General features: G+C 43.7%; 1 protein-coding gene across 3 annotated transcripts in view; it reads left to right on the top strand.

The window, feature by feature from the left end:
* Nucleotides 1-12,715, top strand: part of Elp1 (elongator acetyltransferase complex subunit 1) — a 63,597-nt gene that overhangs the window by 6,111 nt on the left and 44,771 nt on the right. For all 3 annotated transcript variants that reach the window (XM_059254374.1, XM_059254375.1, XM_059254373.1), the window contains exons 4-10: nt 2,935-3,016; nt 4,043-4,123; nt 6,292-6,377; nt 10,135-10,231; nt 10,487-10,577; nt 11,475-11,598; nt 12,319-12,412. In XM_059254374.1, the coding sequence (XP_059110357.1) occupies nt 2,935-3,016; nt 4,043-4,123; nt 6,292-6,377; nt 10,135-10,231; nt 10,487-10,577; nt 11,475-11,598; nt 12,319-12,412 (655 nt within the window). The remainder of the gene's footprint in view (nt 1-2,934; nt 3,017-4,042; nt 4,124-6,291; nt 6,378-10,134; nt 10,232-10,486; nt 10,578-11,474; nt 11,599-12,318; nt 12,413-12,715) is intronic.

Raw genomic sequence — 12,715 nt, 5'->3', positions numbered from 1 at the left:
AAATAAAACTGTCTTTTTTTTTTTCTTAGCATGCTCCCCGCCCCCTTTCTGGTAGGGCAGGGGATGTATGCTCAGTTGCTAAGCAACCTATGCTCAGTTGCTAAGCAACCTACCTACCGTCATAGCATGTAGCATTTGGTTAGTAAAAGCACTTTTGCTCTGAGTAATTACTAAGGAGGAAATCTAGGAATAGCATCTGGTTGAGATAAAAGCGGGAGGATTACATCTTAATTTGCACAAAACATGAAGGTTGCTGCCTATTGCCCCCTGGCCTTGTGGGCAATCTCTTTTGGTCAGTGGGAAGTAACTGCCTAACTCAGTAACTAGCAGGTGACTAAAACATCATCCCAGAAATGTGAGCATTAAATCTCTTAAATTAGGGTCTTGTGTAAATAACCCGGGATGAAGGTAAAGAGTTGAGGATTTAATTGTTAGTGGTTATTTTCTCCTATCTGTAAGTGAGATGAGCTAATGTTTATCTATGTGCAGTTTCGTCCTTGGAAAAAAGTATCTTTGCTGAAATACTTTTGTCCGGAGAATGGCCTTGGCCAGATGAATAAACACAGCTGGGGAAAGTTATCCAGTTACCTCAAAAGTATAGGGGAAGTTGTGCCCATAAGATTGAGATGCAGTCGTGAGATTGCATGTACACATAACATGGAAATGCATGGTAAATGGGGAGAATCATAGCTGTTATTGCACAAGAAGTTTACAACAAGAAACAGACAATTCATTCAAAAGGCAGTAATTCCGTAGCACCTTGCGTGATAGTTTCCTCTAACAGAAGCCTTAGTTCTGATAGGTTGACCTTCTGAACACTAGATGGCACCTGCTCTATACTTCCATGGTCTTTTGCTACCAAGCAGCTCTCAGTATCTTTTTTTTTAATTTATATGTATGTTTTCCCTGCATATGTCTGCACCACATGCATGTCTGGTGTCTGTGGAACAGATCCCTTGGAACTGGAGTTACAGATGATTATGAACTGCTATGTGGATGCTGGGAATTGAATCCGGGTCCTCTGGAAAAGCAGCCAGTACTCTCTTAACCTCTGAGCTGTCTTTCCAGCCCCTTCTCTTAAAAAAAAAAATTAATTTATTAATGTGTGTAGTGTGAGTAGCAGAGGGTCGAAGACAAGCGTGTGGAGTCAGTTCTTTCCTGTACCATGCAGGTTCCTGTGTGTAGAGGACAAGCATGTGAAGTCAGTTCTTTCCTGTACCATGAAGGTTCCTGTGTGTAGAGGACAAGTGTGTGGAGTCAGTTCTTTCCTGTACCATGCAGGTTCCTGTGTGTAGAGGACAAGCATGTGGAGTCAGTTCTTTCTGTCCCAGGCAGGTTCTGGGGCGTGAATTCAGGTTGGCAGGCTTTTGCAGTAAGCACTTAATACCCACTGAGCTTCTATTCTTACCTTCTTAATAATATAATTTCCTCATCTCCTTTAAATACTTCTTGGAAGCTGGGGATGGTGTTTCATGCCTACAGTCCCAGCACTTAGAAAACTGAGGCAGGTGGATTGCCATTATTTCAAGAACAGGAACAATAACAAAGATTACCCCGTTAATTTGATCTCTCTCTTTCCTTTTTGTTTTTTATTTGTTTGGTTGGTTTGGTTTGGTTAGGCTTTTTTCAAGGCAGGGTTTCACTGTGTAGCTCTGCCTGTGCTAGAACTCACTCTGTAGACCAGCCCGGCCTTGAACTCAAAGCAGCCTGCCTCCTGAGTGCTGGAATTGAAGGCATGTGTCACCACAGCTCGGCAGTTGTGACCTCTTAAGCACTGCTTGTGTCGTAGGAGTTACAGTGTTACTAACAGTGAGATAATAGTTACAGCTTGCAATTACTAGTTGCTTTTATTATGCCAAGCCCTTTGTGAGGTTCTTTAGTGCAATTTATTAATTTATTAATTTTGTTTTTGTGAGACAGGGTTTCTCTGTGTAATGGCTCTGGTTGTCCTGGGCCTTGCTTTGTAGCCCAGGCCGGACTTGAACTCACAGAGATCCAACTACCTCTGTCTCCTGAGTGCTGGGATTAAAGGCATGCGCCACCATACCCAGCTAATGCCAATTTTTATTAACTCTTCACTATGGTCTTCTTAGCTAGCTTGTTGTTTCTCATACTCAGAAGTGCTTGAAGCTTAGAGAGCTTAAGTAGCTACGTCAGCATCATAAAGTTATCAGGTAGAGTTGGAACCCTCCCTTGTAGTCTGCACACCTTCACTCCTAACCATTTCCTGGAATTTGTTAGGAAACTCGACTCTTCATTCATGGTGAGAAATGTCAAAATCGATAATGGATACGGCAACTGGTATTTCTCTCATTTAAAAGTTAGAGCTTTCCTTCCAGGTGTTTGAGAGGCTTCTGGTTCCTGAGCCAGCCCCAGTCTGTTCATCTCCATTGAGATCCCTCTTCTTTGTGGTTTCTCACTGTCACAAGTCAGAGTCTATGTTCCCTACTTACTGATGAGATCGGTTGCTTTTCCCAAATCCCTTTCCCCTTTGACCTTCATGCCTGTGTTTGTGTCTTTAGGCTGTAGTTGTAGTTGAGTTTTAACCTCTCTTTGAGCCTTGTGGCTGGTCTCCACAAGGTTCTCCACATGGTTCTCTCTCCTGGTCGTACTGCTGTGCTTTGAGACCTTCACAGAGCTCTCTTAGACTCCCCAAGCCTTTGCTTGCTCTTAGATTCACTTTATTTCCCAAGGACCTTGATAGTAGCAGCCTTTTGTAGAGTCATTGTTTGACCTCATTCATGAGATCGTGTCCCTTCTACTTACTATGTTTAATTTTGTGTCTAGTTTCTCAACAACTGTTCCTGAATGCACATCTGGTGGATCTTTCCACCTTTGGGTTCTTACATTTTGGTTGTTGTGGTTGAGTCCATAGTAAATCTTTATTGAGACAATGGTGTTCTAAATATCCCTTTACGATATTCTCTGATGCAGCTGGAATGTGTTGGGAGTGTGGCCAATGGTATCTCTGTTATGAGCTGGAGTCCCGATCAAGAACTGGTGCTTTTTGCCACAGGTAAGCTTTTCACTGGTGCCTGACTGACACTGTAAAACTTGCTTCTACTGTCATACAGACGCTTTAGTTCAGAAACTTCGTGGAACCAGGGATAGCAGATTCTAATGTCCAGTTACTGTATTCTTAAGTCTCATCCCTCTGCTGGCACACCGGTTGTTTGGGCAGCGTTGTAGTCTTGGGGGTGAGGGACAGGTGTGAGAGCTGCAGAATCGGCTGAGTTCACAGTTGGAGCAATCAGTGTAGGCAGTGTTTAACCCACTCTAAAAGCAAGGGTTGCTATGAGCAGGTTTGCTTTTCCTTCCCATTGATTTTGTATGCATGTTGCAGCTGAGTTTTAACCTCTTTTAAGCCCTTAACTCCCACAGATTTTCCCCCTTTTTCATGGGCCTGTTTCGATCCTTTGGGATACATTCACAGAACTTCACTAGAATGTGCATGAGCCTCTTAGATTCATTTTACTAATCAGGGACCTCTACAGTAAGCCCAAGGCAGTGGGTGTGTGTGCCCATGCCACGGTGTGGAGGTGGAGGTCACAAGACAACTTGCAGGAGTCAGTTTACCATGGGGGCTCAGGGATCGAGCTCGGGTTGTCAGGCCTGTGGCAAGTTGAGCCGTCTGGCCTGTCTAGTAAACAGCTTCTTCACAGCTCTTTTGTGTGCCTGGTTTTCCTTTCCCTTGAGATTCTTTCTTCCAGATGAGTTCAGTTTATGTCTGCAGAAGTGTCTTGGAAAACTAGGGAGTTTGAAAGCTGTAGAAGAGGGCTCTGAGGACTTTTATGTGGGTTTTATACAGTCAATAGCTAAGAATAAGCACGTGGTGACTGACCTACTAGAGCTTGTGTTTCAAAGCATTTTGTATATATGCATTCTCTCTACTCTATTCTAACGGTACCTCCTCTTATTGAGACAGTGGTGTTCGAAATATCACTTTGTCTTCTGCATCTTCTGTGTATCTTCCAATGCTCTAGACACTTGGAATGATTGATTTGTTCCATGAACAAAAAAGTTCTTGATTTGTTCCCCTAAGGTCAGCAGACCCTGATTATGATGACAAAAGACTTTGAAGTAATCACAGAGCAGCAGATCCACCAGGATGATTTTGGTGAAGGTAAGCATTGCTCTGAAACATTCTGTGACCTGAAGTTCCAGAGTTTTACTCATTCTCTTATACATAATACTTGTCAAAGATCTTCAGTCTGTCCCAGTTCCTAACAGACATACCTGTAATGTGTCTTCAGATCTGAGAGGTGACTTTCTTAGTATTCTGTGCTCATGGTTTCCTGGATTCTACTTGGACTAGAATTACAGGAAAAGAATTATTGAAGCTAGAATAAGGAGAGCATATTTGGAGTACAGTTTAGTAGACCGCAAGAAAGTGTGGGGTAGTGTGGTAGAAGGTGGTGTTTTCTTCCTGCCAGCTAGATCAGAATCTTCATTTTTCCTGCAGCTGTCAGATTTTCCTCTTCCTAAGATTTGGCCAAGGTCATTTGGCCACTGAGGCTGTGAGTGTGTTGCTGGGGTAGAGGGAGGAGGTACTTAGGACTGTAAGGAGCTCTGGCACTTGAAGTCCCTGGGCAGCTGACCTGATTGAAGAGGGACTGTGAGGGATGGTATCTGAACTGTTACTAAGGTCTAATTTCATACCTCTCACTTCACCACCTCCAGGATAGCATTTGAACACTGCTATTTTCATCCCTTCAAAGAAAACCTTCAGAGTTGGGTGGTGGTAATGCACACCTTTAATCTCAGCAGTCAGAGACACAGGCAGGTGGATCTCTGAGTTCCTGGCCAGCCTGATCTACAGAGCATGTTCCAGGACAGCCAGGACTACACAGAGAAACCCTGTCTTGAAAAACCAAAAACCAAAACAAAACAAAGTATTAGAGGTGCCTTCTGACTAAATCTTCAGAAACAAACTGAGGAATGCTGTGGAGGCTAGAAACACTATTAAGTCCTTCACTTTTTCCATAGGGCATATGGCACAGATTCAGTAATGATTTGATGTGTAAGCATTAGAGTAACCACAAGAGAAGAGAAGGCGTCACTGGAGATTGAAGGTTTCTAGATGCTGACTTGAGCTGAGTCCCAGTTATCTTGTGATTGATAATTGATAGACAAGGGTTAAGAGTAGGGGACTAGGCCAAGGCAGTTGTTCCGTCTAAGCATCATGGCTTATTCAGGGACCTGGGCATAAGGCAGTATGATAAGGTTCTAGGACAGGAGTGCAGGATTAAATAGTTTGGGCAGGGTTCATATGCCATGGTCATTTTGTTCGTTTGTTTGTTTCTTGTAAGGCTGCTCTTAGTGACGTGTGTGTGTGTGTGTGTGTGTGTGTGTGTGTGTGTGTGTGTGTGTGTTAAGATTGCAGACAGGGTGATAAGGTTGTAGGTTCCTGTAGGTGAGTTTGGGCCTAGAAGAGGGAATGGATTCAGGAAGAATCTGGTGCTCATTAAGCATATCAGTATATTTTTTTTTTACAATTAGCTCAGAAACTTCTGTAATATACATTTGTGGTTTTCCTTTTATCCGTATCTAACATGAGAAATACCAGCATAGGCTTTGGATATGTGATAGCAGAAGAAAAGCGTTTACTATGACTCCACCCTGAAGTTTGTGGGATGAGAATATGGATGCCATGCCAGTAACCGAGAAGGAAAATGGCGACCTGCTGGTATGTAGGTGGTAGATGGTGAAGTCTTCCGTGGATGTGTTTCATGGCTGAGAAGGCTTGCTATGTGGAGTACATACATGCAGTGCTCTGAATGCACTGTGGTGTATAGATAATCCCTCCAATCTGTGACCTGGTTTAGGGATCAGATACAGATAGTGCTAGAAGAGTCTAGGGTCTTGGTGGAACTCTGCAATTTCCAGTCTCAGGTAAGTCTACTGGAGGAATGACATTTGATGACCTATAGCCCCTTCCACCTTCAACACAAAGCTTAGTTTGTTGGTTTAAAGCTAAAAATCAGAATTTCATTCCTAGCTATTGTCTTGAGATATTTGTGTTGTGATTCATGGATGTATGTTATAAATTTTCCCTGTTCATTCTGACTGATCATTTGGGAGACTTCTGACTTGTGTCACACTTTCCAAGATAAGGGCTTTTTCGCTTCTTCCAATCATTGCTGTATATCCCTGGGAAGGTCGGTTTTTAACCTAATGACTGATGCTCAGCTGACTGAGTTGTCAGTGACCACCTTCATGAAGAATGAGTGAAACTGTTTGATTTCATTTCATCTATTTTTGCTGTCTTCTTGTTCTTGAACTCTCCTTTAGGCAAGTTTGTCACCATTGGATGGGGCACTAAGGAGACGCAGTTCCACGGCTCAGAAGGCAGGCAAGCAGCCTTCCCGGTGCAAATGGTAAGGTGGGCTGGAGAGTTGTTCAGTGCTACCATCCACTGGAGCACTGCATAGCCAGTTAAGAGGCTGGTAACGCCAGTATCTCTTCTGTTTAATAAAGTGCTAGCTGATAGTACCTTCAGGAAGTGAGGTAGCCTAAAGAGATACTGTTCTCTTTGTTTCTAGTTACTGTACCCAATCTTACCTACTGCCCAGTAGATACTATAACTTCTGCTCATTAACTTTTTTTCTTAAAGGCCTTGTCTTGACTTAAAATTTACAGCTTTCAGAAAACAAATTTAATTTTGGGGCTGGAGAGATGGCTCAGTGGTTAAGAGCACTGACTGCTCTTCCAGGGGTCCTGAGTTCAATTCCCAGCAACCACATGGTGGCTCATAGCCACTAATAATGAGATCTGGTGCCCTCTTCTGGCCTGCAAGGACACATGCAGACAGAACACTGTATGTATAATAAATAAATAAATCTTTAAAAAAAAAGAAAAGAAAACAAATTAAAAAGCCCATTGCTTACTCAGAAGCTATACTTATGGAGATGGTTTGGTATTAGGTTGTGCTGCCTTGACCCTCAGTGTATTCCCTGCTGGCACTTTGCTGAACTCAGTGAAGTCACTTCATGTTTTCTAGCTTTCTTTAATGAGTTCCATCTCTAAGTAAAACATGTTTACTAAGGATTTACATATGCTGCACTTAGTGGGAGGCAGTGAATGCATGATAGGAAATGAAACTGCTACCTGCATTGGCATGTGCACTCTGGGAGAACATAGATACTAAGCTGATGGTAATTGTCCTGGATATTTTTATGTCAACTTGACACAAGCTAAAGTCATCTGAGAGGAGGGAGCCTCAACTGAGAAAATGCCTTAATAAGATTGGGCTGTAGGCAAGCCTGTAGAGCATTTTCTTGACTAGTGATTGATGGGGGAGGCTCTAGCCTATTGTAGGTGGTGCCATCCCTGGGCTGGTGGTCCTTAGTTATGTAAGAAAGGCTGAGCAAGCCAGTAAGCAGCACCCCTCCATAGCCTCTGCATCAGCTTCTGCCTCCAGGTTCCTGCCCTGTTTGAGTTCCTGTCCTGACTTCCTTTGATGCTGAAAGCCAAATAAACTCTTTTTCCCCAAGCTACTTTGTTTTGGTCATGGCGTTTCATCACAGCAATAGTAACCCTAACGAAGACAATAATATATGACATTCAGGGAGTAAAGACTACTGTGAGGGAAAATGGAGCAGAATAAGGAGTACTGGATAGCAGCAAGTGGGAAGTTGGGTTATCCATGAAGAGAAGGTGTGTTTGGTTATGGACCTGGAGATGTGAGAGCATGAGCTTGTCAATATGCAGGAGGAGTGTTCTAGGCAGAGGGAACCACCTCTACTAAGGACGCTAAGAAGACTTTGAGGAAGGACGGAAGAGGAGAGTCAGAGAAGGGGGAGGGTGGGCATACTTGGAGTCCAGTGGTACCACTTTTGTCTTTACTGCATGTGACATAGGGAACTGTTGGGGATTTCCACAGCAGCAGATTCTGGTTCCTGTTCCTTGTTGCACTCTGTCTCTTGTGGTCTGTAGACAGGGCATCAGGAGTGGTGTGGGAAGCTCTTTTCAGAGTAGGTGATGCGAAGTGTCGGCTCTGGAAACCTTTAGAAGGAGCAGCTGTAGGATAGAGATCAGATAGGAGTGTGAGGAAGAACTACAGACTGTCAAGGTTTGGGCTGAACAGTAGGCAGCGTAATCTCTTGTAGTTCTTAGGAGCTATTCCTCTAGGATAGCTGAACATCCTGCTTGCTCTTTGCATTTCTCTGTCCTGATTTTTGTTTTTATTGTCTATATGTGTATGTGAGTACAGGAGCCTGTAGAAGCCAGAGATAATGGGTGTTTAGGAGCCAAAGTTACAGGTGGTTGTGAGCCATGCAACAAGGGTGTTGGAAACCAAACCCAGGTCCCCTGGAAGTCTAGTACATACTGTTAACCCTCATATTGTGGAGATTAACAAGGCAACTCCATGTAGTTAAAAAAGAGGTTTATTTTGGGGGTAACTTACAGCCAGTAAAGGGGTTGGTTACAAGATCCAGGAGAGGTGAGGTGCAGTCCAGCTGGGTTCTCTGGAGAACTCTGCTCAGTCTGCCATCCAGCATCCAGGATAACCAGGAACCAAGAGAGCTGTCACATCCGGATCTTGGGTCTTAAGGGCTCCCATCTCGGTCCCCGCTCAGGGGCTCATCATAGGTAGGCATGGTAGTTACCAGAAGCCTCACTAGGGGTAGCACTTCCAGGTTAAAGCTGGAACAGCTACCCACTAATCTCCCAAGCCATTTCTTCAGCCCCTTCTTTGATTATATACAGGTGCAGTCTTTGTTATACATTCCAGTCCTCAACCTGTTGTATGACAACACTTCTTAGGGAGGCACAACACATGTCTACTCACCCTAGATAAAGATCCCACAACAGACTGAAGTATGGATACCACCAAAGTCCAACTGGGGGAACCAGTGAATTTTAAAATTGTTTTTTAATGTTTATTTTATGTGCATTGGTGATTTTGCCTGCATGTATGTTTATGTGAGGGTGTCAGATCACTTAGAGCTACATTTACAAACAGTTGTGAGCTGTCATGTGGGTGTTGGTAATTGAACCTGGGTCCTCTGGAAGAGCAGCCAGTGCTCTTAACCACTGAGCCATGTCTCCAGCCCTGAACCAATGAATTGTATTGGTTTACATACAGGACTAGGGGTAAGGGGTTATTTACAGGAGCAGAAATGACTCAAAGACAGATGCATTACCAAGGTCCACCCTAACCATTCACAAAAGCTGGGAAACCTGGAGCATGCTGGGTAGCCTGCAGGTGGCTCAACAGCTGGGGGAGTGTCCACTCCAAGTGACTAGTCTGGACCTTCTCCAGGCAGTTTAGCTGCTTCTCCTTTTCCCAGCAAGCTGGTCTGGTCTCAGAGTCGTCTTTGTAGCTTGGCTTGTCTGAGAGAGACTTTCAGCTTTTATTGCTGGGAGGGAGGGGCCTAGTGAATCTAGTCAGTTTCAGGGACTACCTGAAGCTATTTTGAGTTTTAACATTTTCTGCTGAAGGAGCTTCCTGCAATAAGGAATGCTTTGTCTTGGAGGAAACTGTTACACAACAGCCTTACACTAGAGGAAGTTTGTGTTGCCTTACCAAAGGACAGCATTGTAGTAAGATTTGGAATAGTCTAGCCAGATCTAGTCTGTGGCCGGGCAGAGCTAGCAGCATTTTGAAATGGAGCAACCACTGGGATGTGAGGTATGCCCTGGTGTTCACCGTTCTCTCACCCAGAGCATTGGCTGCTTCATGGCTTTGGATAGGGATGCAAATGGCAGTGGGGGCCTCTCTCCAGCCCGTACCGCAGAGGGCAGGGTTGCTTTATCCGTGTCCTGCGGCGGGTTCTTCTCTACCCCGTGTCCTTACTCTGTCCTGTCAGGAAGTTTACACATGAAATAAAACCATGTCAACAGAACACTAATTCCTTGCCATAGTTTCCTAACCGCTTCCTTTGCTGACTGTAGTTAATGCCTGTCTTTGTAGCACGTCTCATGCCCAAAGAAGGAAGGCTGTGTTTATTTTGTCTTTAAGTTATTCTTGATTTCTAGGACTAAGAGCCCTTCTAGAAGGGTTCCTAGAGAGTCTCTGAAGCCATTTTCTAGATAGCTTCAGCATCATGTAAAAGATGACTGTTTGGTGACCAAGGGTTGTTTGACTTGGGAGCATTGGTTCCCCAGTAATACTGGTGTTTCTCTCTTCAGCATGAGTCTGCCCTGCCCTGGGATGACCACAGACCACGAATTAGCTGGCGTGGGGATGGGCAGTTTTTTGCTGTGAGTGTTGTTTGCCCACAAACAGGTATGGAACTAAATTACACTTAAAATTTTACCTAATTAAAATTTAGAAAAGTTGTCTTTTTTTGCTTTGAGTAGAGTATTAATTACACAGAGCAGGGAAAGAGATGCTGCCTTCACTGGTAACGGCTCAGGGATTAGAAGAGTGTTCTGAGGCTGTCTGGTCTGGCTGCACCACTGCGTACAGATTGGAACGTGTAGGAAGGTGTACATGGGCATTATGTTTGAGCGTGTGTTTGTTTACTCACCTCCCTTGCAGGGTCGCGGAAGATCAGAGTGTGGAACCGAGAGTTTGCTTTGCAGTCAACCAGTGAGCCTGTGCCGGGACTGGGGCCTTCCCTGGCTTGGAAGTGAGTGTGAGAAGGAGCCCAAGGCTCTTCCTCCTTTCTCATCCCTTCCTCCTGAATTCAGCTAGATGTGTCTAGTCCTGGTGTGTGAGGCTCCCTGGGACTGGGGGGCTTTTGTGAGACCCGGGTAAAATGCTGCTTTCCTCTGGACCCATTCCCACAGCAGGTGGTCTACTGGCTGAGAAAGCTGCAGGCTAAGCTTGAGTGTCCACCTTCCCTAGCTTCCTTGGTGCAGATCACAACTCGCCTGCTGCCATTTTGGCTGCATGCAGTAGAGTGGAACGAGTGCCCCTGTTGCAGCAGCACCTCATGCAAATCCAGTCGGCCTCCTAGGCTGCAGACATCTTGTTCCCACCAGGAGCAGAGTGGGACTGGGTGTTACTTAAGCATTTGAGTTAAAACACTGAAGAGAAGTGGGAATGAGGCAAGTGGACTAAGATGATTTCAAGAGAGAAATGCTACTGTCTCTACCTGAGCAGGAAGTCATTTGACTGAAAAAGAAAAGGCTTACTTAGGAGATTATGCCTGAAATGGTGTAGAAAATTTACTTTTTTAAAAAAAAAAATCACTCAATTGCAGTTTGAATCAGAAAGACTGTGTGCACATGGTGCCTTGGGACCAGTTAGCTTTTTCCTCTTACATGCTGGCGTGAACTGCTTGCCAGTACACAAATGGTGAGCTTAAAACTTCCTTGGAATCACACACACACACACACCCCAGACCACACCTACCCACCTGCGCACCCACCTGCCTACCACCTACCTACCTTACTGGAAAAGGGGGGTTTTAGTTGTTTTTTTTTGTCCTGCTGAGAAAAACTAAGAACCTTTTGTGTCAATCTCCCCTGTGCTTAGTCTGCTGGATGAACTTTTGACAGCTTTACCTTTGACTTTGCTTTAGACCCTCAGGCAGTTTGATTGCATCTTCTCAAGACAAGCCCAACCAGCAAGATGTTGTGTTTTTTGAGAAAAATGGACTTCTTCATGGACAGTTTACACTTCCTTTCCTCAAAGATGAAGTAAAAGTAGGTGTCTGAACTCTACGTCATCCAGTTGAGAGCACTCTTCTCAGCTGCAGACGTTTGTATTTGGTAAAGATTATGAATTGAGGCTACGGCGTAGAAAACAATGGCTTTTGACTTTAGAACAGAAATGCATTTCTTCTCTAAGAAAAACCACAGAAAGGAAGTAGAAACACTAGTGCTTACTATTTATTTTGATGACTAAGTTTCCCAGTGATTGATATTTAAACATTAAGCAGCTATGTACCATTAAAGTCTTGGGTGGAGATACATGAAATCTTTAATTATGTAAACTTTTAAAAAATTATGTAGGATAATATTTCTTGTGTAAATTTTTAAGAGAGATTTTCTTTTTGGAACTACATTTTTTTTTCTATATTATACCATAATTAGTATTAAGTATTAATAGAATATGTATAACTAATATAATAATGGATTTAATATAGTATAAGATATTACTATGTCTAATTGTCAAATTTCTTGATGTTACATTGCTTTTTGTTACATTTGTATTTGAATCTTTAAGCATAATGCATATTTTAAGTCTTTTTTATAAAAGCAGTTTCACAAATTGGTTTAACAACTCTAGGTTAGTAACAGAGCTGGAGGTCCAGCTCTAGTATTGTAGAGTGATGGGCTTATGTGTGCAAGGAATTCAGCTATTGTAAAGAGTTTGATGTAGACAAATAACTGAAAGTCAGGGGTGTCTTTTGTCCTTACCAGGTAAATGACTTGCTATGGAATGCAGATTCCTCTGTGCTTGCTGTGTGGCTGGAAGACCTTCCAAGGGAGGACAGTTCTACTCTGAAAAGCTATGGTATGACAGCTGTTGAGCTTTGGTTCATGTTCATGTGTTCTATCAAAGTAGAAGATTGTGGAGTTTTCTTCCTCCTTCCTCCTTCAGCCTTTGGTGAACTCAGTGTAGCCTGAAGTGGGTAGATGCTGATGGAGAGGGGTTCAGTCATGAATTATTCAGAGTTCTCTAGAGAAGCAGAACCAGTAGGTTATAGACAGAAGAGGGGTGTGGCTGGCTCTGTTCTAAGGAACTGGCTCGTGTGTGTAGGGGAGGAGAGGTTTGAATTTCTGTGGCAGGCTGTAAGTTCAGGCAAGATTTTGTGTT

Source organism: Peromyscus eremicus, chromosome 2 (genome assembly GCF_949786415.1).
Source record: "Peromyscus eremicus chromosome 2, PerEre_H2_v1, whole genome shotgun sequence".
NCBI classification, from domain to species: domain Eukaryota; kingdom Metazoa; phylum Chordata; class Mammalia; order Rodentia; family Cricetidae; genus Peromyscus; species Peromyscus eremicus.
Note: the sequence above shows the minus strand (reverse complement) of the source record. Positions and strands in the feature narration are given on the sequence as shown.